General features: G+C 42.7%; 2 protein-coding genes across 5 annotated transcripts in view; one reads left to right on the forward strand and one right to left on the reverse strand.

The window, feature by feature from the left end:
• The first annotated feature begins 384 nt into the window (after positions 1-384).
• LOC117440226 (isocitrate dehydrogenase [NADP], mitochondrial-like) lies at positions 385-5590 on the forward strand. Its single transcript, XM_034076521.1, has 11 exons — positions 385-629; positions 1268-1359; positions 2359-2524; positions 3068-3228; positions 3327-3470; positions 3621-3757; positions 3931-4082; positions 4253-4365; positions 4787-4884; positions 4974-5066; positions 5193-5590. Exons 1-11 carry the CDS (start codon positions 509-511, stop codon positions 5275-5277), a joined length of 1362 nt encoding a protein of 453 aa, XP_033932412.1. The 5' UTR covers positions 385-508; the 3' UTR covers positions 5278-5590.
• Positions 5591-8597: 3007 nt separating this feature from the next.
• Positions 8598-26242, reverse strand: part of znf710b (zinc finger protein 710b) — a 30532-nt gene continuing 12887 nt past the window's right edge. The window contains exons 1-6 of one of the 4 annotated variants that reach the window (XM_034076550.2): positions 20332-20375; positions 19113-19171; positions 17233-18804; positions 12720-12911; positions 11656-11827; positions 8598-10694 (exon numbers count right to left, since the gene is read on the reverse strand). In XM_034076550.2, coding sequence (XP_033932441.1) covers positions 10513-10694; positions 11656-11827; positions 12720-12911; positions 17233-18762 — 2076 coding nt within the window. In that variant the 5' untranslated portion in view covers positions 18763-18804; positions 19113-19171; positions 20332-20375 and the 3' untranslated portion in view covers positions 8598-10512. Of the gene's footprint in view, positions 10695-11655; positions 11828-12719; positions 12912-17232; positions 18805-19112; positions 19172-20331; positions 20377-26242 lie in introns of those variants that run through there. The other 3 variants (XM_071207167.1, XM_071207166.1, XM_071207169.1) reach the window with 3 other exon arrangements.

Below are 26242 nucleotides of genomic sequence, written 5' to 3' on the forward strand. Positions count from 1 at the left end.
ATTGTCTGATTATGATTTGCATGTACACCCTATCCTGAATGTCTATCGAAATGCCACCAATCTCAGATCCAGCTTAAATCTTCTCAAGAACCAGAAATGATTCAAGCTTTCTGGCTGACTTAGACCCTTAGTATAATCGTTTACCTTTTCATATCAACAACAATACTATTGTAACAGTTTAAAAAGTATGACTTATATTTAATGGGGTACCGTATATTCTCTGTATTTCTAGACATTTTGGTATTGTATGTAAAACAGCTCAGTCCTTCCACCACTGACGGTGTGGATAACAGCTAGCTAAAACGTCACCTGGACATGCTGCTGCAGGAAATAAGAGGAACCTGAACTTGAATCAGACTCCTGGCCAATCAGAGTGAAGCATGCTCTATAGCTGACGTGTTATCAAACGCTGACGTCCGGGGTGTCCCTACTTTACCGGGCTCTGCTACCTGCGTGACATTAATTCATAAGAAAAGAGGGCACAGGTGTCCCTAACAGCCCGGTAAACATGGCGGGTTACCTGAAAGCCCTGAGGACCGTATCCAGAAGTACAGCCGCTTCCCTGACTCTAAACCCCGCAGTGCTCTCACCGGCTGTCGGCTGCCGTCACAGGCTCCAACAGAGGAACTGTAAGCCACCCTTTAAAAATTAAACTTTAACAAAATGACTCGAAATGTATTACTAAAGTGGGCATGGTCAGCAACATTAATGTGGCTGGCTTTGTGAGTGGGTTTTATGAATGATTTTTACTAAGCTAATAGACGTCAGTAAAAGGTCACATGATGATTGGAAACAAGCCATCAGTGAATCACACTAACACGCTTTTTGAAGGATCACATTTCTAAGCATTGCATTTACTTATTATATAAACTCAGAACAGAAAGTTTAAACAATATCTACAACCTTAAGCAAGATGTTAGTAAGGAACCACTTATCATACTGAGTCAAATGTGTATGATGAAATGGATATGAATAAAGGGGATCTTATGAATTCTACAATAAAGGCTGGTACCACCCTGTCTTGGCACGTGAGTTCATGTATATCAGGAGCAAATAAGTCTACACAGGTAATACTGGTATTATAAATAATCCGAAAGTCACTGTCTCAGTAAGAATTAACCCTGCATTGAAAGAGATATTAACCCAAATGCAGGTGTGATCAGTTTGTTCTCAGTTTTGCCTTACCCAAAAATGTTCGGCATCATCCCCCAGTGGCTTTAAACTACACTGTACAACATGAGAGTTAATGTTCTGTGATTGTTTTCAGATGCCTCACAGCGCATCAAGGTGGAGCAGCCGGTGGTGGAGATGGACGGAGATGAGATGACTCGCATCATATGGGAATTCATCAAAGACAGGGTAAATCCAGTCTGGAAGTTATAGCTGATAATGATTTATACTTTCTTTGTGTCAAAAATCTGTAAGTCGCTTTTGCTTACGAGCAAACATGAGGATGTTTGAATTCAGAATCCAAAGGTTATGGTAATCCGAGGAGGACGAAGGTTAGGAATAATCTTTTAACAAGTAAACATCCCGCATTCAAAATCCTACATGAGTGAAAGAACATTGTGCACTAGCTTGTGAACTTAAAGGGGACCTATCATGCAAAATGCACTTTTGTACGTCTTTCACACATGAATATGTGTCCCCGGTGTGTCAGGGAACTCACCAAGTGTCAGAAAACACAACCCTCTCTCTTTTCCTCCATACCCAAATCTCTAAAAACGGGGCTGCAACGGATCTGATTATTATTTGAATTTTTCTGACGTCAGAAAAGGGGTGCTCCGCCTATATGGGCAACTCTCCACCTATCAGGGGAATGAGAGACCGCTCGAAAGCGCTGGAGACGCTGTAGTACATATGCCAGGCCTGTAGGTGGCACTGTAGTCTGCCACAAAAGCAGAATCAGCCCTTGCAAAAACAGGGCTGGAAAAGAGCAAATAGAGCGAAATGAGGCATGGCTAAAATGCATGATCTGTTTGGTATTTATTTTTTTACTTCACAGACATGTTTTATAGGTATGGCCCTACAATATATAGCATGGCAGGTCCACTTTAACTAAAGGATCAAGAACGTGTATAACCTAACCTACAATACACAGTATAATTTGTTATGGTTGTATTAATAATCTGATTGCAAATGAATTAAGTAGAATAAAGTTCCACCAGAATTTAGCTGGATTAGAAGTATGAATATATGTATCAGAAAAAGGAAATATTCAAGTAAAGTAAAAAATACCTCAACATTGAACTCAAGTATCCTACTTGGGTAAATCCACTTATTCAGTGTGTGTTTGTGTGTATGCTGTGCAGTGTTGCCCTCTTATAAATAACACAGTAACATCTTGCACATGTGCAGCTGATCCTGCCCAACGTGGATGTTGAGCTGAAGTACTTCGACCTGGGTCTGCCCTACCGCGACCAGACAGACGACCAGGTCACCATCGACTCTGCTCTGGCAACTAAGAAATACAACGTGGCTGTCAAGTGTGCCACCATCACCCCCGACGAGGCTCGAGTTGAGGGTCAGTTTGACATAGTGTGTGATTATATGGTATCTGTGATGGAATACTATGTGTTCAAGTTACACAACAAATCAGGCAGTCACTTAGAAAAGCATGATGCGTTTGCTTTCCAAAAATGAGCTGTCCTGTTTGTTTTTTTTTTTTATGAACAAGATATCTCAAAATCCCAACCGAAGCTCTCATTTACTTGAGAGCTCGGTTTCAGGGAAGCATATATGTCCCTTCTGTTTTGAAACTATTTTCATCATTCTGATAATTATCTTTTTAATTCAGAAAAGCAGGGTAAACATTTTTCTCTCAAGGGGATGCAAAATGCTTCCTTAGTTTCAAGCCTTATGACATGTTTTGCTTTATATTTCCGCATGTTTTAATTGTCAACCATGGCTGCATGTTAGTTATAAAATCGGTTGTATATTTGTGAGTGTGTTAATAAAAACACATGACGCTTTTTGGTTCTTCATGAGTAGGTATCCTTACTGTTTGGAGACTTGCTTTTGGTCTTCAGATGGAAAACGCTTATAATCCATATACAATTTTCTTCAGAGTTTAAGCTAAAGGAGATGTGGAAAAGTCCCAATGGAACGATCAGGAACATCCTGGATGGCACCGTTTTCCGGGAGCCAATTATTTGTAAAAACATCCCACGTCTTGTCCCTGGATGGACACAAGGCATAACAATCGGCAGACATGCTTTTGGCGATCAGGTAAGAAATGCAACATGTGTGTTGTGTGCTCTCCAAAGATGCATCCAAACTGACAGAGGAATGATCTCACTGCTCTTGTTTGTTGTTAAATCTCACAGTACAGGGCCACAGACTTTGTTGTTGACCGGCCTGGCAAGTTCAAGATGGTGTTTGCCCCCGCCGATGGAAGCCAGCGGAGGGAGTGGGAGGTGTACGACTTCCCTGCAGGCGGCTGTGGGATGGGGATGTACAACACGGATGAGGTAATGAAATAAGATGCAAAAAAGTGCAATATTTACAGACAGTTAAAGCTAATCTGTTAGATATTCAATATTTCCTTTGGGCTGTGCATTTGCTAACTTGTTTTTGTTTAAAATGTGGACCTTATTATTGTTTTGTTTTTGTGTGCACAGTCCATCGGTGGATTTGCTCACAGCTGCTTCCAGTATGCCATCCAGAAAAGGTGGCCTTTATACATGAGCACCAAGAACACCATCCTGAAGTTCTACGACGGGCGCTTCAAAGACATTTTCCAGGACATCTTTGAGAAGTAAGATACTGAACAGTAAGGATGAGGACTTGATGCACTGGATGGTTTCATGTTATGAAACCCGATGCAGAAACAGTGCATGCTCTCCAGTTATAATATATAATGGTCAACCCACTGGATTAAATAGTCTCTGTTGATGAGACAAATGTTTGACTATATTCTGTTTCTTTTAGGACATACAAGCCAGAGTTTGACAAGCTGAAGATCTGGTACGAGCACCGTCTGATCGACGACATGGTGGCGCAGGTCCTGAAGTCTCCTGGAGGATTTGTTTGGGCCTGCAAGAACTACGATGGAGACGTGCAGTCAGACATTCTGGCTCAGGGTAAGTGCACTTCCATTTGATGATTGGTCGGCAGTTCACTTCAGGCCACACAGTCACAACGACACATTATTTACATCTGAGCTACGTCTTGTGTGCTTATATTTGTGGGTACAGATTACCTTGTGATGCCAGGTGTGTCTGTGTATTGTGTGTCTGTGTGTTGTGTCCAGGCTTTGGTTCTCTGGGTCTCATGACATCAGTGCTGGTTTGCCCTGACGGAAAGACTCTGGAGGCCGAGGCTGCCCATGGCACCGTCACCAGGCACTACCGGGAACACCAGAGGGTAAGAACCACCAGGCCACACTGCTGAGTGGTTTCTTTAACTTTTGTATAAATCAAATGGTGGGCTAAAATCATGTCAATGTGAATATTTCAGAACCAAATGACACCATACTATACTGCAGTTCACAGAGTTGTCAGTGTGGAACCTAATGAATACAGTGAGTTTAGCATGTTGTGCTATTTTCAGTAGAACTGCTATAAGTTTGAGAGTGGAATTGTTTTCTAGGTATTCTTGTCATTAATAGTCAATTATAGTTACATTGCAAGTCCTTCATAGTACATCCTGTTCTTTTATAGTAAAAGAGGCAGAGAAAGGAATGTCTCCATCTACAGTAGCATCAAAGTACCTGAATGCAAAGCAACCACAAGTCTTGAAAATGATGTTTTCTGCAGCGACCCCTAACTGTGTCCTTGCTTTGTAGGGAAGACCAACGAGTACTAACCCCATCGCGAGCATCTTTGCTTGGACCAGAGGACTGGAGCACAGAGGCAAACTGGACGGAAACACTGATTTGATAAAGTATGTCATATTTTTTAATTGTATTTACTCGTACAAAATATGCTACTTTACTTCAAATGAATACAATCCTCTGCGTTGTTGCTCTCCAGGTTCTGCCACACCTTAGAACAGGTCTGTGTGGCGACTGTGGAGAAAGGCGTGATGACCAAAGACCTCGCCAGCTGCATTCATGGATTGGCAAAGTGAGTTAACATTTGACATCCCTCCGTCATGCTAAACTTGGTGTTGTATGTCTGCTTTAAGAAAACCTTTTCTCTTGTTTTAACAAGTTGTATCATAATTGTAACCTCTGCACTGCTGTCTTACAGCTGCAAGCTGGATGAACATTATGTCAACACATCGGACTTCCTGGATGCCATTAAGACCAACTTGGACAAAGCTCTGTGTAAATGAACATTTGGGGGATTGGACCACTTCGTTTTTATCTCGTTTTAACCATTAATTTGTTTTAATCATTGTATAAAGTTTTGAAGCAACTAAGTTTACTACCTTCCATGACATTTTTGTATTTGTAAAGCTGACTGACACACACTGTGTTCGTTCTTCTGCCACCTTACAGTTTTGTATTGCAAGTAATTGTAGTTTTTGAATTAATATTGAAGTTAACTTATAACAGCCATGTCAAACACATTCAATATACAATCAAGGACAGTGATGCCATGTTTTGCTCAGCGTGCAAATAAAAGGATCGTGATAATCACTCTAACATGCAGTGTATGTTGTTCTGCTTTATTGTCATTTTGTTCTCACCTTCAGTTGAAACACTGTTGGTTGTTTGGTGCTCACCTGAACACGCATGATAGAACAAACACAATATCCTTTTGGGTTTAGTTGGATTAAAGTTCACACTCCTCAGTACCAATAATAATCCTACCAGCTGGACCAAAGTATATTTGTGTTATCTCACAGATGCTTTATTATATTACTGCTATATTTCACACCTTTTATATCATTGTTTTTAGTTTCTGGTTTTATTGTTATTTTTCAGAAATACTAATGTCTTTGGAGTCTACGGTCAAAGGTGGAAATGATGGATTTTATGTTTGTCCTGGGTCAGCGTTTAAAGTGTCACACTGTCAGTGAGCACTCCGATGCATATGTGCATCATTTGTGTTTTGTACTAGTTTTTGTATCACTAACTCGTTTTTCTAAAATAACACCGTTTTTTATATTCCTCAGATCTATGATGATCTCTAGCTGATCTAAATCAGTCAATGATCAATGCGCTTTATAAATGTAATGTATTATTATTATTATTATTATTATTAAATAGGTTAACTTGGTTTTTACTTACCGTAGGGTTCTCAGGGACAGAAATCATTATCCCTTTGTATGTGTAATATGTTCCTATGGGTCAATTATATTTATGGTGATGAAGAAGCCTTTATCTTTCATTTGAACAAAATATGTCTAATAATAGCACTGGGAAGTTTTGGTGTGATAAGTTTAGAGGTTATAAAGCCCTCTGGAGGAACTTCAGATGGGATATTGTTGAAGGAATGCCAAGTCGTGCTCAGTTGAATCCTCCGTAACGCTCATGTCTGTAATGTTGAGCCAGTGTTATATCCATAGATCCTCTAGGGGCGCTGTAGAGGTTTCCTCACAGGGGCTCCAGAGAACTGACATATCCAGATGTTGAATTCATAATCCCTAAAAGTAAATGCTGGCCACGTACAATTTCACTTCACAGTTTAATTTCATGCACTTGCACATGAGCCCCTTTCCAGCAGTGCATTCATGCGTGATGCTCATTTAGTGGTTGTCATATGCACCATCCAGTGCCTGACAGTGAGTGTGTTCGCACCAGCAGGGGGCCGGATCTAAGGAGGTCTGCCAGAGCTCCCTGCTGTACTTACAACTACAGTATCACACCAGCAGATGTCGACATGGTCACAGTCGGACAGTGAGGTGCTGCACTGTGTATGAAAGCTTTAAAGTACCACCACATTACACTGAAACCTGACATTCTAGGCAAAAAGAAAATGCACCTGCAGATCATTATTAATCCTTGTTTAAAACTGCTTGTATTGCAGAATAGAGAATAGAATAACATCTCTAATAAAGATAGAGAAGAGAATACATTAGGCTTTCTGCACTAAATTGAAGATGGTGTCAGATTGTCAATCACAAGTTGAATCTACCTTCAAGCAACGTTTCTCCTCATCTAAATAAGATGCTGTTCATCGTGTGGATACAATGGTTTTTAGGCCTAGCTGGTGATTTAATTAAAATGAATGTGGAGAATACAAACACTAACAAAACAATATTTAGTTTGATATTGTGCTTTTCTTGCTGTTAATTCTCTGTCTATTCTACAGCATATGATACTCAAATGGCTTGACAGGAAATATGCTCGTGTCTCTCTCACAGTACAAAGAAAGTAAAAGAAAAGGAACAAGGTGCCTCCATCAAAAAAAATTACCAGAAATTAGCATTTAGATTACGTTTTCCCAGTGTTTAAATTTCCTTTCAGGAGGAACATTCCTGTGAAACTGTTAAGTGCTAAAGCAGCTCTCACTTATGATCGGCAGCCATAAAAGAGTCATATCTCTGAGCAGATTGTTCAATCACTTCCTGGGAAATGATTTCCTATGGAAGTGTAATCCGTGCACAATGCCAAGCATCCGTGAGACAGTGGAGAACCAACCCATGAGAGCACACCTTAAAGTTGGGTCTGCACTGGAGATGGCTGAGGCTTCAGAGAGACACAACCCAAAAGGTACATTTCAGTTTCAACAACAACAAGGTGCCCTAAAGCAAAACACTAACCTCCTCACTGCATACAATACAAATGGCCGAAGACTTCAATTTGTTTTGCTCTTTTTCTTATTTAAGGTTGATATGCTAACACAATGTTAGTTTAGCATGTAAGCCATTTAACATTTGCTAATCATCACAAACAACAAGCTGAGGCTGATGGGAATGTGACAAGTTATATGGGTTAAGAGTAGTCGTTTCCACCCTACATCTCAGTGGGATTGGTGCAATTACAGCTCTGGATATAGCAAAAACTATCTTTTTTATAGTGGTACTATCTCTCAATTTCTTGACCTGTATGTGTCGTATGTGCACGATAATGAAACAACGCTTATACAATTAAATAAGGGTGTGTTTCTTCGGTGCATCGACTCTTTGTATGTTTTGTGTTCAATCGTAAACCAACATGTAGGACACTTTTCAGGTTAAGACACTTCACTAAAAGCGTAACCAAAGCCAGTCGTCTACAACCCCCGGGAATCAAGAGTGTCTGACTCTGTACTAAATTCATAGGAATCCATTCAATAATAATTCAATTGCAGTCCGTATCAAAGACTAAATTAACAAGACAAACATGTCGCTGATGACGATGACCTAATATTTTATTTATAAGAAAAATGTATGCTAGAGGTGGTGGGACCAGAAACGTTTTTTTAAGCTTCTTCTTGCCCCTGTTGAACATGACAGACTGTTTGAGAATTATTATTATATTTTCTTGAGTAATGTTATTTTTTTGTACTTTGTTATGATTATTATTTTGAGTGAGAAAAAAAGAATATATATATATATATTATTATTATTGTTGTATGTTATGTTTCCGACATGTTCAATAAATTGACTAAAAAAAGAAATAAAAAAAAGTGGCGGACCAACTGACAGACAAACGCCTAACGGCTGAAAATACCTGACAGGAAAAAAAAACCTTCGAAAAACAGAGATTAAAACTCCAGTCTCCATCATTTAAACAAGAGAACCTTTATTAAATAATTCATTTTCCACGAGGTCAGTTTGATTTTCCTCATCTCGAAGAAGAGCGAGTAGACCCTTCCTCTGGTTTAGTGTGCATATCAAGGCTGACCTGCATGGCAGGACAGGGGGAGCTGACGGCCTTCCCCAAAACAGATTAATGGATATCAGGACAATTGTCAGTCCACTTTCAATTCAATCATACAAAATGTAACCAAGACCTCCCAAAAGTGTATTCTCTTCTTTTCAATCTACTGATTGGATATCCACTTCAAGTGCCGTTTCAAAATAAGCAGGACATATACTTCTGAATTGAGAAAGTGAAGTGAAAACCGCCCTGGATTTAAGAGTGCTGAAACTACAAACAACAAAAACCCGAACCTGCTGATCCTCATACAAACTGCTGATTCTTCAATTTGCATTTAAACTGTGAAACTGCAGTTTACAAAACACGCACTGAGAGAACATTTCTATTTGTGTTCAATAATATTGCCGTTATGGGGGCTTGAAAGATTCTACAATCTTAGCTCCCCCAGCTCTTCTCCTCAAGGCGAATGAGTTCACTCTTACTGAAGGAAGGTCTCATTGAGAAAGTGCTTTGTATTGTTCACTCAGTAAATCAAGAACTTTGAGCAGTATATTCTTCAGCACACGGGATAGATTATTAATGTCCAGCTAAACCATGCGAGACAGAAGGTGGGGAAACACGGCATGTTGCAGAATCCTTTGTACAGTGACAGGGCTTTGCATGTCGCTGACAAAGTCTTCCGGTATCAGCCGACATGGGGCAGTAGCACCTTTGGTCGGAAGTGCCCTGGAGAGATGGAGGCTACAATGTCCGGTGCAGAAAACCACTGAGAGAGCGTCCTGTTTTTAAACTGAGGGCTGGGCAAGAAACTACAATGAGGAACGATTTAGTAAGAGCATTCAAACCTATGGATATTTCAATCAGGAGAGACTTGGTTGAGGTTGATGGCATTTGTATTGCCGTGTGCGCGATAGTGTTTTTGGAGATGAGACCATCATACTGTGATGAATTAGGGGGAGGGGAAGCCGACTAAAAGAGAAACCCCCCCCGGGGTCAGACACTGGTGGTGGTGAATACTAAGGGGAAATAAAATCCGGAGTGATGAGGGTTCTTCTGGGCTGTCCTGCCTTGGGTCTGAACAGCTGGAGGAGGGTTGCATCAATTCTCCTGAACGATGAGAGAAGAGCGGATTTAAACGTTTTGTCTGATGTTCTGATTGGCTGTGGGAAACAAGACGCAGCCGATTGGTTAGCTGGGGTGAGTTTGGCCTTTTGCTAATTGAGAAAGGCGGCGAGTGAGTGAGGGAGAATTGTGAATGAGAGCGTGGGAACCAGTCTTCCTGAAAGAATTTACGCTGAGCTTCATGTTGTGACTACGTATCCAAACTTCGATATACAGTGAGTAAATAGCTGACCTGGTGGAAGCTTAGTATCTAGCTGGCACTTTCAGTCAAACATATAAGGGTGGTGAATTACAAAAATGGCAAACAAATTTCTATCACTTTAAATGTAACTGATGGTTCTGCAACTTGTTTTCTTTTCTTCGTTTTTTTCTTCAAATAACCGATACATACACACAACATACAGATTTGACTGTCCGCCAGTGAAAGTCTTTGAGTGGGTAAGTGAAGTAATCCCAAAAGAGGACCAGCGTCAACATGTTCAGTGTCTCTGCCCTCAGCAGCAGAGCTAAAGCGTCTCCTCTGACGTGCGCCTCCTTCCCGGCCTCCCATCAGAGTCCTTCAGTTCTGGCTGTTCTGGAAGAGGCCAAAACTAAAAGTAAAAAATAACTCGTCCCCAGTGTCTCCCATAGCCTTGACAACAGCTCTGTGATTTCCTTCTGCCTTGAAGAAAACATGTCCTCTGGTTCATCGCCTCTCAAGGTGTAGCGTAGCTGCTCGTATCCTTCCCAAAGTTGTAATATTCCTCCATGTCATCCATGTTAGCCGTGGTGAGCTTAGTAAGGTTCTGGGAGCCACCATTGTCCATATTGTCTGGTGATGTGAAGTTGAAGTTCTGTCCTTCATACTCCCCCTGGTTATCCAGTTCCGGAAGAACTACTGGGGAATACAAACAGTATTGTTAAGTACGTGTCACATTCAAATATGTCCTGGGCGAACTTTGGTCATTAAGGTTACAAACCATGTCTCACATTGTTGTGTTGCTTTAAGGTTAATAAATATGGGTTGTTGCTTCAAAAATAACATTAACAAAATAATATTATTCATACATTTATGCTACAAAACTTCTAACTTGTATTTATATGGTTAAATAAAGCCTCACAATTTCAAATCCTAGATAGTTCTCCAATACTATTCTGATTAAAAAGAGCAACAACGAACCGGTCATTTGAATTACGATTTGAACACACAAACACTCCTTGTAGCCGGCTTAATTAAGAGCTGCGAGGGAGAGATTTGGTGATTCAGGTTTGTACGGACTTTCTTGCTAAATATAATGTTGCAATAATTGTAAACATATTACAAATAAATTAAATGTTGCCTAAAAAAGACAAAGACAAGCAAGAGGAAGTGGATACCACAATGCATCAAACCGTGGCTATGATTGAATAAATTGAATGCTTATAATGACATCACGGATTTATCTTCCAAATAGCAATTGTATTTGTATTTGTTTTCTCGCCTGTCTGGGAGAAATATCCATTTGCATTAAGAAACAGGAACAAGAAGAGGTCCAATTATATGATATCTACATATATGGCTTAGCACAAGGATGATTCATTTGAATAAAAACATAGTTACAAATACAAATCTAACCTCAAAATTAAAACATGACGAAACATTCACCACAGACACTGTCAATAATTTGAATGTGTAGGCATGTGTGTATCATTTTATAGTTTGGGTGTTCGCTTTAAAGCCGTCGAAGCATGCTATAAATGGGTTTACAATCAGAGGGCCACTGCTGGGGATTGAGAACAAGACCTCAGACGTTGAACCTTCGCTGGCTGCTAAATAAGACTTGTAGAATAAAACGTGAGGACACGTGCAGCGGCCTCACCTTGTCCTTCTGGCGAGACTTCCATCCCGTGCTTGACCTTCATGTGCCGGCTGAGGTTCCCCTTCAGGTTGAACTTACTGGTGCAGTAAGGACACTTAAAGGGCTTACTGCCAGCATGGAGGTGCATGTGGCCCAGCAGGTTGTACATTCTGTTGAAAGACTTGCCGCACACCTGGAGGAAAATAAAGAAACCACATAAAATACTGACAAGGACATCAACTAATTTAAAGATTCACTTTAGAGCAGCTTCTTGTAGTTGGAGATGAAAACATCCTGCCTTATAACGGATGCCTCAAAGCTTAGAGTGAAATTCTCGCCCACACTAATGTGAATTTCAGCGTATTATCCTCCTCACATAATCCTGTTATATTAAATTAAACTGAAAATGCGCCATCACATTTCATTTCACACCAAAATTGATTGTAAAATCGTGCACTTCCTCTAATCAATTCTTGCACAATAATATCCTGCATTATATTTGTTACTGTATTTCCACATGTACATATTTTTTAACTTTTTATGCTATTTCAGAAATATTTTTTTATTTCTTGTGTCTTAATTTCTCTTATGTACAACGCCTTGTTTTTTATGCTGCTGGAACGCAAACATTTCCAAAATTGGGATCAACAAAGTGTCTGTCTGTCTGCCTGTCTGTCCGTCTGTCCGTCTGTCTGTCTGTCTCTCTGTCTGCCTGTCTGTCCGTCTGTCCGTCTGTCCGTCTGTCCGTCTGTCTCTCTGTCTGTCTGTCTGTCTGTCCGTCTGTCCGTCTGTCCGTCTGTCTGTCTGTCTGTCCGTCTGTCCGTCTGTCTCTCTGTCTGTCTGTCTGTCTATCCGTCTGTCTGTCTCTCTGTCTGTCTGTCTGTCTATCTGTCCGTCTGTCTGTCTGTCTGTCCGTCTGTCTCTCTGTCTGTCTGTCTGTCTGTCTGTCCGTCTGTCTCTCTGTCTGTCTGTCTGTCTGTCTGTCTGTCCGTCTGTCCGTCTGTCTCTCTGTCTGTCTGTCTGTCCGTCTGTCCGTCCGTCTATCCATCTATCTATACTCTCTTGTATCCACTTCCACCACTCACCTTGCATTTGAATGGCTTCACAGGCAGGTGGACGATCATGTGGGTCTTCAGGGTCTGTTTCTGGATGAAGCTCTTGAAGCAGACGTGACACTGGAAGGGTCTGACACTGTTGTGGATCAGCATGTGTCTCTTCAGGTTGGCCGACAGGGTGAACTCCCGGGAACACACGTCACACTTGTGGCCTTTCACCCCCTGCAGAGTCCAAACAGAAAGCAAAGGGTTAATCCAGGTCCAATCCGAGTAATCCAGGGATCATTTCTAAACATCCATGAGCAGCACATCGCACACAGTAACAGCTAACAGCTAATTCCGCACATTTTTCACGATGTCTTTTTGTCAAAATGAAGGCTAAAAAAACCTAGAACACTGTGTAACCCAGGCCTATTCAAATGGCGGCCCGCGGGCCAGATGCGGCCCAGAACCAACTCCCGAGTGGCCCAGCCTCCCGTGGCTAAATTCCTACACTAGTACAGACCATGAATGCAACACTCCGCGTTGCATAGAAACCACTAAACCACAACGCAACACGTTTTTTGAAAGTGTATCTAGTGGTGCTAGTAACGGTGGTCATATGATAGCAACTCTAAAACATGTCTCTCGGAACTCTGAAGCGTAAACAGAGACAAATCGGGCATTGATCTTGTGGAGCAGATGCGCGAGTCATTGCCCAAGTCAAGCTGGACCTTTTCGCGACCGACTTGAGTACGGGTCGGATGCTGCATTTTCCGACGCTCCACAAACACATCACATCCCCGGAACAAATCACAGATGTGATGACAGATTTCATTGCGAGGTTGAAAGAGAACTTTGCCGGTTGATTGGATGGACTTGCTCTGCCCACAGAGGTGATGGGCTTTGTCAGAGACCCCTTCACTGTTGCAATAGAGGGGGACGTATCAACCAGAGCAAAGGAAGTGGTCCCATGCATTCATCCGTAACCATGGCACAAGAGCAGCGCACTAACGGGCCAGCAAAGTTTTGGAGCGATGTCAAAAAACAGCAGTTCCCTTCGTTCAGAAAGTAGCGATCTGTGTGCTCAGTGTGTTTGGATCAACATACACATGTGAATCAAGCTTTTCACACATGAACTCAATAAAAAGTAGCACTCGCTGCTCCCTGACTGACAGCACTCTTCACCAATGTTTTAGGATTGCATTGACATCCAATGAGCCAAAAATCACTGCTCTTGTTAAAAAAAAAAGTCAGCGATGACTAAATCACAAATGAGGTGATAGTAAGCACCTAGTTTACTATAGTAGACGTGTAGTGTAGTATTCATTCATGTTATTTACCCTTATCCCTTGTTATGGGTTTGTGCAGGGTTTGACAGTTATTTTTGTATTCATTTAAATGAACTTTGTAATGTGTCTGGGTCAATTGTGACCAAAACGTATGATTTTTTTTGTTATTACTTGAAAAGTGGAAAAATTATAGTACTACCTCTTTTTGTTACATTGGAGCTCTTTAACTGTTTGTTAATGCACTTTTTGATGTGCATGTGTCATATGTATCCAATTTTATTTTGTATGTGAGGACATTTATTAAGACTGCTATTATTGTATTCAGTTAAATGCACTTTGTGATGTGCCTGGTTAAAAAAAAAAACCTGAATATTTGACTTCTAAAGCAAACAAATGTCATGCTACAACTGTGCACTTTTTTCAGATTCTGTTAAATTAATGCTAATTTGTTGTGTTTTTATGCACTTTTTGACGTACCTTTGTTAGATGAACAATGAATAAAAATTGCATGTTTTTCATCGCAGTAATATGTGTTGGTTTAAAATGGGTCATTACCCGCTTTTTACAGGCCGCTGAATGTCTGGCCCAGCTGAATTTTGTAGTTATAAAATCTGGCCCTACTGAATGTGTAATTGAATAGCCCTGGTGTAACCCATCATCATGGCAACAATATACTTCCTGTTGTTTTCACCCCAAAGCATTATGGGATTTCCAAAGCATTGAGATATGGTAAAAGAAGTAAGATAAGGAACAATATTGGGAGGGACAAAATCCAATAATATGAACTGTTGTTTCATGTTGTACCCCCAATATAGACGTGTTACATAACTGCACGATCAACAGGGTTCTTATATCTCTGAAACTCTTATCTCATTTTGGGGGCACTGGTCTCGGAGTAGGCCCCAAGCATTTCACTTTGAAAACAACTGGCTTATCAACTGAAAGGTAGTATCTGGTTTGATCTTCAACAAGGAAGGAATAACAGCTTAGCAGAGGGCTATGAAGGCAAACCAACCGGTTGTCTGGGATGTCAGTGACAGTTTTAAAATAATAGCGTAACAATATTCACATCCTGCCAGTGGGATGGTTCTCATTTGTTTGGCATCTATGGCAGCCATTTTGAAGTGTACCACAATAAATTACTTTAAGTACAGAGAAAGAAAGAAACCCTAAGCGACTCATCTTTATGTGGTTCCTGTAAAATCAAGCACATGCGACAGGACATGTATAAGCAGTGAGCGGCAGCCGGAGAAGCAGAACACATCTACAGCCCTGAGGCTTGTCAGCTGCTGCACCACACACTTTGTCTTTGATGTCAGCAGACACACCAATTGGTTTGGATACATGCATTCTGGTTTATTGAGAAGAACAACTATGCATTACAGGTCGCCAGCGGGTCAAGTGACTGTGTGTTTGTATAAGCAGAGAAATCTGGCTGACTGTCAGTCGTCGTCCCCACAATGTCTGCAAAACAAATGTGTAGTGTCGCTGTTTTCCACCAGGGGGAGCAGTGAACAGACTTCAGGCTTAAATACAAGAGAATATTCTCTCCACTGAGAATACCGCTCATGATGACTGTGGCTTAGTGTTTTTGTTCTCTCGAAAGTAATCAAATGTAGATAAATCCTCTGGAATTCAGAATTTCTTTTGTCACCGTGTGATTTATAGTAGATACTCTATCTATCCACTGCTCCATCTATATGAGGAAGTTAAAGGTCTGGTAGAAAAATACCTCATCCAGATGGAGATTGTGGTTTGTGAATAGAAACGTCAAGATGTCACATGTCAAGTATTTTAGTACGACCTCAAACTGAATAATTGGTGAAAAGATAGTCCTGTAATAATAAGTAATGCATTGTGATCTCTGTGTCATCTTCTCTCTCTCTTCCCTACCTGTGTGCGCGACTAATTGTGTGTGGAACACACAGGGGGGCTGTGCAATTACAGACATTTCATTCAGATGGAACTATAATGAGGAGTACATGAAGAGGCGCAGTATTGCGTTTTTACAGAATCAAATAGTTGTGACAAAGCAGCACTGAACCAACATATCTATTCCTGTCATTTCCTTAATCAAACATTTGATGGGGATTTATCTTGCAAGGGATTTGTCCTTATTTGTTAACATGACACACTTCTTCAAAGCAAGATACTCTCTTCTCCCCAGGACACTGCCTGGAGCATCCTCTGTTGAATAGAGAATGGGTGAGTAACTGTACACAGGCACATGTCCTGCTTATTAGCCCTCCAACAATAAATGGGTTATAACAAGGATAGAACAAATATGGAAAAAAGGCTGTCCTTGATTTGGGACATTTTGCCGTTTACACACTTCTATGCTGCCGGTCCCCAAATCAGTTTTAGTTACAATACACGTCTGAAATAACACACAAACAGTAGGTCGAGACAGAAGATGAACAGAGGGTGCGTGTGTGTGTGTGTGTGTGTGTGTGTGTGTGTGTGTGTGTGTGTGTGTGTGTGTGTGTGTGTGTGTGTGTGTGTGTGTGTGTGGTCTAGCATTACTATACTTGTGGGGACCTAAATCTGTTTACATAGTCACGTGTGGGGACTGGCTTCCCTTATGGGGACAAATTGGAGGTCCCCATGAGGGGGATCATTAATTTTAGGGTGAAGACTTGGTTAGGTTTAGGTTAAGGGTTAGGGTTATGCATGTGTTGGTTATGGTTAAGGTTAGGATAAGTCTCCAGGAAATGCATGTAAGTCAATGTAATGTCCCCTGAAGTGATGTATACATGGTGTGTGTGTGTGTGTGTGTGTGTGTGTGTGTGTGTGTGTGTGTGTGTGTGTGTGTGTGTGTGTGTGTGTGTGTGTGTGTGTGTGTGTGTGTGTGTGTGTGTGTGTGTGTGTGTGTGTGTGTGTGTGTGTGTGTGTGTGTGTGTGTGTGTGTGTGTGCTTTTGTATTCTTCTTAGGGCTAGGCAATATGAGGAAAATCATATATCCCTTCAATGTTGACCAAATATAACCTCAATATAGATAATGTGACCATATTGCAGGGTTGACCAATGCACAGTAATATGGATATAAGTACATTCATTTCAGAAAAATATATCACTTTGTTCTTATGCATCCTTAAAACCAGGAAAAGATATTACTATATCCCAAAAAATACGATACATATTATCACAATTTCAATGACTTTACCCAGCCATAACTCTACTCTCTCCACAGTCTGATTATCAATGCAGGAAATATTTATAGAATGATTTTAACAATAGCAGTCAGGAAGTCAGGGTGTGAGAGGTGTCAGTACCTTGTGTGTGAGCGAGTGCTGACGGAGGTGGTGGAGCTGCACAAACTCCAGGCCGCACTGGGAGCAGGTGTAAGGCCTCGGGCTCTGGTGCTTCAGCAGGTGGTTCTGGAGCTGGCTGCGGTACGCAAACGACTTGTTGCACTCGGTGCACTGGAAGGTGTGGGGCCCCTGGTGGCTGGTCTGGTGGCGTTTGAGGTGGGCGTAGGTGGGGAACTCCATGCCGCACTGAGAGCACACATGGCATCGCCCACGCTCGTGCTTCACCTCGTGCGCCCGCAGCTCGCTGGGGTAGGCGAAGCCGCGGCGGCAGAAGCGGCAGCTGTAGGGCTTGATGTCGGTGTGTTGGAGCATGTGTCGCTTCAGGTGGCTGGTCTGGGTGAAGCCCTTCTTGCAGACGGTGCACTTGTGCGGCCGCGTCCCCTGGTGGGTCAGCAGGTGGGTTTGAAGGTGACTGGGCTGCTTGAAGAGCTTCCCGCAGTTCGGACAGGCGTGCGGTTTGATGCCGTTGTGGCCCAGGATGTGCGTGACCAGGTTGTACTTGGAGGTGTACGATTTGTCACACATGCGGCACTTCCAGCGCTTCAGACCGTCCCCCACGTCCACGCAGTAAGACTCGTCGATCTGGATGTTGATGTCTAGCCGGTCCACTCTGCGGCCGCCGTGCCGACGAGGAGGCTGGGGGTGTGGCGGCGGCGGGTGCTGCGCCGCCGTGTTCCCGTCCGTCCACATCATGTTCTGGCTGCTGTCCTCGTACTCGCTCGGCATGCTCATTTCTGCCGAATCATAGCTGCCCACTTCACTGGTCTGGAAGTAGCTGCTGATGGCCTCCTCCTGCTGCGTGGGCTTCATCATGTTGTTCACCGGGTGTTCCACCTCTTCCTCCTCCTCTCTGCCACCTCGACCGTGGGCCCCCATCGGGCGCTGGCCCTGCAGCCCTCTGTGGCCCTGCTCCCCTCCTCTGTGGCCCACCTGAGGGGGAGGAGGGTGAACGTGTGGGTTGGCTTGCGTCTGGTTGGTTACATCCCGCTCACACTCTACACAGTTCTTGTTGGTGCCTCTGAGCGTGGCCGGGTCCACTTGTACTAATCCGCCTCTGGGAGCCATATTGTTCAGCATGTGGACACAGGAGGGCATCCCAGAGTTCACCACTTCCCCTTTCACATGTGATGTGGAAATGTCAGCGCCTTGAAGGCTGTGGCGATCGGGACCCACCATTTTTGTGTCGGGGTGTTGAGGGGGCCCCTGCTGCCACCTCCTCTGACTGCAGCTGGGTTGCATCTGTCCGTCTTCTCCCAAGTTGTCTCCGAGGTAATCTCCGTTGGCTCCGATAAGCTGGTCTGCGTACTCGTAGTCGACTCCTTCTACTGTCGGTGCGGGGGACTCTTTGGGCTCGCCGGTGTAGAAGCCGTTGGGTGCAATGGTGGCGCCAAACACTTCATTCTGGGAGATGAGACCTAGCACGGCAGCCTGGGCCAGGGACAGCACAACCACTGGATCTGTCTGTGTGCCTATGTCCACCAGCCTGGCCATTACCTTGGGCTCACATCTACCCAGGCGCCGGCTCGCCTCCTCCTGGAACAGAGAGACAAGCAAAGACAAGACATCAGTACTGCAAGGAAGAAAATATACATCTGATTAAAGAGATATAGTCAGTCAAACTTAGTTGTTCAGAATCATCTACGGTAACATATTTTTAGAACAATAATTAAACCAAGGTTCTTATTTCCATCAGCGTTTTAAGTTGCATCGTCGGCAAGAAGGGTTTCACCGAAACCAGCCACCTGAAACATTTGATTGTTGTTTCACCAAATCTCTCAATTGATAACTTGCAAAAAGCACGAAATTGTCAACACAGGACACTAATAATGACAATGATTTACCAAGAGACAAACTACAGCAAACTGTCCTCCAACGAGAATGTGTCCTTCATCAAAGTGATCTGATGAAGACAAAAAGGTGTCGTAGGTCATCGTCCAATCAGAGCGTCACTTTGAGTCGGTTTTCAAGGAGGAAGGAAGGAGAAAAACACTATTTTTATTCTAAGGAGCCCCTTATTGCATCACAAGGAAGGAAAAACAAAGGAAGCAGAGAACATTTCCTCCTGCAGCGACTAACCTCATCACAATCTGGACTGTCTTAAGGCACATCGTTGGATAGAGTGGCTGAGACACTGGCGCTATGAAAGACACCACCATCCTTTCCAGCGTGCTAACCATGTATGGCTAGTGTGTGTGTGTGTGTGTGTGTGTGTGTGTGTGTGTGTGTGTGTGTGTGTGTGTGTGTGTGTGTGTGTGTGTGTGTGTGTGTGTGTGTGTGTGGAAGATGGCCTACTGATCTACACACAGCACATGTGCAAGTGCAAGTGGAGAAAAAGGAGTAAGATTAAGAAATATAAAAAAGAATGGAAAAGCAGAAGGGGAGACAAAAAACATGGGAGAGCAGAGAGAGAACAGAGGGGGGAGAAAGAGGAAAAAGCAGAGACAGAGGGAGGGAGGGAGGGAGGAGAGAGAGCTTAGAGCAGGCACTCGTCTAGTGGAAGGGAGGGGGGAGAAAGGAAAAATGAAAGGGAGAATAAAGGAGAGATAAGGAGGAGGGGTGGGTGAGGAGGGGAGGAGGAGGAAGGCTGAGAGAGAAAGAGAGAAACACTGGAGAGGGAGGGGAGTGAAAGAGTGAGAGGGTGAGTGTAAGGCAGCAGTCAAAAGAGAGCAAGAGGCAGAAAGAGAAAGCAAGATATGTAGAGACAGACAGAGAGAGAGAGAGAGGGAGGGAGGGAGGGAGAGAGAGAGAGAGAGAGAGAGAGAGAGGGAGGAAGGGAGAGAGATGCAGTGAGCAACCAGAAGGAGAAAGGAAACGACAAAATGAAAGCCAGACAGAATGAAAGATATACAAAAAAGAGAAAGAGGACGGAAGAAGAGTTGAAAAAGGCGAATGGAGTTAAAGCCAGACACGATTCTCAATTAGTGAGGATGAATCTGCAAATGGCAACTTTAAAAACAAACTAGAGAAGCATCTCAGCCAGCAGCTCTCCTCTCAGCTGTGAGTGTCATCGGCACAGAAACGACCACTTGACATGCTACGAGTGAGAGCCGATGAACTCACCGCGCTCCGCTTGCTGTGAGGTTTCAGGTGCTTTAAGGATCTCATTCTTCACTGGAGTGTGGAGTGAGAACGGGCTACGTTCGCCTCCTATTTATACGTGAGGGATGAGAGGAGGCGGGGCTTACTTTGCCCGCCTCCAACCCTCTTCTTTTTCTTCAACACAGTTTCATTTTTGGTCACACAAACATAGACCAGACACAAACAAACAAACGTCCTTCCGACGAATCAGCATGGGGGGGGGGGGGGGGGGAGTAGATTTAAAATAAACAAACAAGCAGCTTTTTTATGATTGGCTTGCACTTGGCTCCTTGGTAGTGTCATGATAAGTGGGCACCTCAAACATTTACAACAACAACAACAAAAAACAAAAATGAAATGCACATTATATCGGTGTGAAAGGATGGATCCTCCAGGCTGGCTCGCCTCACTCTACATCTCCGTCTGTCATTCTTTGTCTCTGCCTTCCCCAATGTCCGTCCATCCGTCCGTCCATTTGTCCATCTGTCTCTCCCTCTCTCAAAAGTGTTTGAAGATTGTTTCATGCACGGACTCGGATGCAAGTGTGTGATAGGGAGAGGGAAAGAGGACGAGAAAGAGATGGAAGGTGACTGACAAGGAGATGAGTGAATAAAAGAGGGAGAGAAGATGTTGAGGAAGAGGAAGGAAAGAATACTGAAAGAAAAGAGAGGGGGGGGTGGATGGGAGACAGAAAGAGAGAGAGAGAGAAGGAGACAGAGGGGGATGGGAAGAGTGGAGCAGAATGCGGTAAAAGAATAAGAAGAAATGGAAGATGGATGAAGGGAAAGAAGCAGGAGCAATGAAGGTAAAGAGAGAGAATAAGAGGCATTGCGCTGCTGTTGATGATGAAGCTAATCTTCCTCTCTCCTTCCTTCAACCCCACACACAAATGAGTCCTCCGATCGACACCCCAGGAAACGGGTTCGAGTGAGGAAAAACTTCAATCTCTTTTCACGTCATCCGGTGACAAGCTTAATTAGCGAAAGCACAGAGATGAGACGATGACCACGGTGGCCTGAGAGTCCAAAAAGGTCAAGCACATCCTGCCAATGACGAAATGAAACTATGGAAGCAAGAGACACGTCTGTAATCAAAACACGTCCTTCAAAGAAATGAATTGAACACCTTCATTCAAGATGTCTTTGCAAAACTGACTCGGTGTAAAGTAAACACATGTTTGGACTCAAGAAAGGGTGCGAAGAGACAAGAGCTCATTTATTTAGCTGGAGTGTCCTGAGACGATGTGAGTCCATGAAAGCTGCCAAGAGTGAATGGCTGGTTGATTGTAATTGTAGATGCTGTTTGTCATTGTGTTGAAGGTGAGTTCTCTCTGCAACATGTTCGATAGCCACAGCATGATAATCCAAGAAGTGACCCTCGTTCAAAGAGAATGCACCTTCTCGTGGCCCAGAGCCAACTACAGGACAGTCGAGCTACAGTCGGAGCTATCCTCTGATTCTAATTGAGATGTGCAGAACAGCCTGTGTTTCAAACGGCCCGGGCAGCTTCTGTGTTTTAGTATTGCCCATTTTCAAGCTAGAGTAAGTGTGCTCCAGTGGAACACTTTGACTCTACGTGTGAAAGAACCGCCAAATGGTTCAACGAATGAAAAGGCATGTATCAGAAAGCAATGAAGTGAGGATCAGATCAAAATGTATGAGATAAACTTAGTCTAGATAACAACAATAAACAAAAGAACATTCTGTAAATGTCATACATATAAGATAAATACAAATAAAAACACTAATTAGGTTTGGGAGATCCGGATTGTAGCTTGAAACGTATCTTGTTGATGATGGTTGATTCTTGGACCTTTGGCTCAATGGGCTCGATACATTATAGGAACTTTTCTGACGACATTTTGAATTGACAGATACAATTATCAGCATCCTTAAGACTAAGAAACACTTCGGGGTTCCCTGTCTTTTGGTTTATTTTACGAATTGTTTTAAATGTGTCATATTGGAGTATGCATAAAGAAATACTGCAGGATCTGAGACATGACAAGCGGGGGTGTCTTTTGACTTCACTGATTTCAATGTTTTCGTCTACAAAATGAAAACTTTTAGCAAATGTTTTACATTCTCTGTGGACCATCTACCTTATACGGTTTCTTTTGCATTGTTCTGCTGTAAACCTTTAATGAAAACAGCCAATTCATCTATCTTTAATTATTTGAACTGTTGCAGAAGTTCCTATTTTCTTCAAACTGACCAGAGCCCATCAGATAAATACAGTTTGACATATACAGGAAACTAAATGGATCTTTTTTAATGCAGCTACACAACATGCCTAGGGGTAGGGCTGCTCATGGTCCAGACAGAGCTGGCTGCAAATAATTCAGAGTCATAAGGTATCTCGCCATGGCAATATTTGGGTATACTGTATATTACTCATCGGGTCAAAGAGTAAGTCGATTAAACAAATGAAATTATCAAGCACAATGGCAAAACAATATCAGGTTAAAGCTTATAAAATGAGGACTTTCTGCTTTTCTTTGTTTTACATTTATTTTTAGGATTTTAAATTGTTGGTTGGAAAAACACACATATGCTTCACTTTGAAAAGGTGGCATTTTTTTACATTTTGTGGAATTAATAATTACTGTGAGTTGTAGCATTAATAAAAAAACAAAACAGATTTTTACTTAATTATTTAATCATGGCAATAGAAAGTTAACTCAAACGATAGATTGCACGAAAATTAGTTTTCTCAAAAAGTCTCGATTGGATGTCTCTTGACAACATGCGACTTGGGACTTGTAGTTGACTTCTTGAACCATGTTTTTTTATGTACAGTCTTGGACTTTTGACTTTTGTATCAAAGAACCACACAGTATGGTCTTTAGGAGATTAGTATGCGACTGCTTTTACGTTCTCAGATCATTTTGCCAGCCATAGCAGCAACACTTTTACCTGCAGTTAAACCTCAACATGCGTCAAACTGCAGGTAAGGAGTCCATCCCGTCTGTGGCGCGGACAGGTGAGGCCGCCCGTCACCTGGTTCCTCTAGTTTACATTCCTGAAAAGACGATGACTGTCATTTGCGGTTCCTTTGTAGCTCGGCCAGTTAGCCACTTGTTGAACACGGACAAACAGCACCGGCATGTCGGGGGAAACCGCCGGCTCTGAGGAAGATTGCTAAAGGAGGAAGGCTTTTATATTTGGGGTAATGTGAATAACAGAGGCCAGGGAAAAGCACCACGGATGGACGGGTTAAATAAGAAACAAACATGTTGTGAGCGAGATGAAGCTTTTATTATAGAATCCAAACAGTTTCTAACCCTAATGTGTTTTTGAGCGATAGAAAACAGTTGTTTTTAATAAAGTTTGTATTAGAAATGTCATGGGGGGCGAGTGTGATGAACAACAGGATAGAGAGAACATGGAGGAAAGAGAGAGAAAGGGAAACAGCAGAGGACAAAATGGGGGCGTAATAGAGGAAGCAGAGAGAGAAAGAGAGAGAGAGAACAGATGATTGCACGGAATGAAAGAGGGATTGAATGGGGAGGGAGGGGAAGAGATAAAGAGAACAGGGACGGGAGGGGGAGTGAGCGAGTGAGGGAGAGAAATGGTGGAGTGAGTGAGAGAGGGAAGGAGAGAGAGAAAATGAGAGGCAGCAGTGGGGGAGGGGAGGATGTGGAGGGAGAGCAAGCAAGAGAGAGACAGAGAAAAGAGGGAGAGAGAGAGAGATGGGGCAGTGTGCAACGTGAGAGAGGGAGAGAGAGAGATGGGGCAGTGTGCAACGTGAGAGAGGGAGAGAGAGAGGAGAGGGAGGGGTAAAGCGTGATGGTAACCGAGAGCAATAGAGAGAAAGGGAGGGAGGGAGAATGAAATAGGGAGAGAGGAGGAAAGGGGAACAGCAAGGGAGAGAGAGACAGAGAGAAAGAGAGGGGGATGGGAAGAGAGCTGGAGAGAGAAAAACAGAAAGGAGCACAAAAAAAAAAATAGGGAGTGAGCGAGGGAGAAGGAAAGCTCAAAAATCTCGCTCTATTTGGTGGTTTCAAAAACATGGCTGCAGCGAGAGAAGAAAAAGAAAAAGAAGAATGGCATTGTTGGTTTTTACAAGTCCTCTCTGCCACACTCACACACACACACACACACACACACACACACACACACACACACACACACACACACACACACACACACACACACACACACACACACACACACACACACACACACACACACACACACACACACACACACACACACACACACACACACACACACACACACACACACACACACACACACACACACACACACACACACACACACACACACACACACACACACACACACACACACACACACACACACACACACACACACACACACACACACACACACACACACACACACACACACACACACACACAGTGAATGACCAATGTGAATCAGAGTAAGGTTAAAACGGCTCCATCCCCTCTGACACTACCAACACGCTCCCATCTCCTCCTGGTTTTCTAGATATTCAATCATGTAATTTTTGGCAAATTTTAAATATGCAGAATTAGCTTTTAGCAGTTCATGTTTGCAATGTACAGACAACAAAGACTAGATTGTAGCAATACTAGTACTAGAATACTTGATTTCTTTGTCATTGTAATCATAATTCCTCTATGAGTCACATGTATTCAGTCACATCTGCAACACCTCATTTAGTTGAACATTAATAACTGAGGTTTGATCATTACTAAGGATCTTGGTGCATTCATCTGAGTTATCTTGAATCTGTTATAAAAGTTCCATCTAAGTTATCTCTTCCTCATCAGAAACATTATGATACCACTACTATAAGAGTGACACAAATGGAAACATTAACAAAAGGGGTGATGAAAATACATTTGGAAAAAATACATAACTTTTGAGTTGGAATTGATGACACATGTTGTCATTTTAAGCCTTCCTAGAACACAGGGAGTGCAGGAGAATACAGAAGTCAGGCCGACCACTATGGTATGATACTGTGTCAGCACTGCCATGTTTCTCTCTAAAACTCTGATAATATGCTTTTAGAAAATGTGTCAGTTGAGCCAAGAGAGCCAACCAGCATTACAACGCACTGAACGCAGTAACTCTCTTCCCAATGGGACCTCGAAGAACTAGTGCCAACAAAGGCAAAGCAGAATGAACTTGTCAGCAGTTCATTATCAGGGTGGTTAACTAGAGAGTTAGCCATGCAACTCAGTGATGCAACTGGCTAGTAATTTGGTCCAATTCTTAATAAAAGACATTTATTCTTAGGGAAGTGAAGTCCTTAGTTAAGGCAAGTAAAGTCCCAAGTCAGGTCCCTCGCGAGTCTCCAGTTCCTTAAGAAAGTGACCGCCACTCTATTTGAGTCCAAGTCACAAAGACCCAAGCCCACATCTCGTAGTAATTGCATCTCAAAATAGGTAAGTGTGAAAATGGGCAATGCTCCAAGTGTCTGAAAATGTTTATTTGTAGGCAGTGGCCCAGGTGATTTTGTCCAATACAAGGAACACAGTTTGAACTTGTCCTTTATCACATTTCAAACACAATACACACAAAAATTACTTGTGAACCACAAGTAAAGCAAACTCAAGAATGCATTGCATCTATAGTCATTATATATGCGAGCAGGATAGAGGTGGTTGCTAAAGAGATGTAGCTACAGTATACTCATGGACTATTTATAGTAAGAGAAAATAATTACATTTTGGACTCTAGCGCTCACAATCATTAAAAGTTATGAGGTATGAGAGAACTCAAAGTTCTGCAATTTAACACACACACACATTATATTGGGTGTAGGAGCCAAAATGCTACAGTACTTAGCCTGAGTTTATTATTATTTGTATTTTTGAGCACTTCCGGCAATCGTCACATGGGTGTGGTTTGTGTATAGGTCACCGGTTTCATGTCGG

Source organism: Pseudochaenichthys georgianus, chromosome 3, assembly GCF_902827115.2.
Source record: "Pseudochaenichthys georgianus chromosome 3, fPseGeo1.2, whole genome shotgun sequence".
In the NCBI taxonomy this organism is placed as follows: Eukaryota; Metazoa; Chordata; class Actinopteri; order Perciformes; family Channichthyidae; genus Pseudochaenichthys; species Pseudochaenichthys georgianus.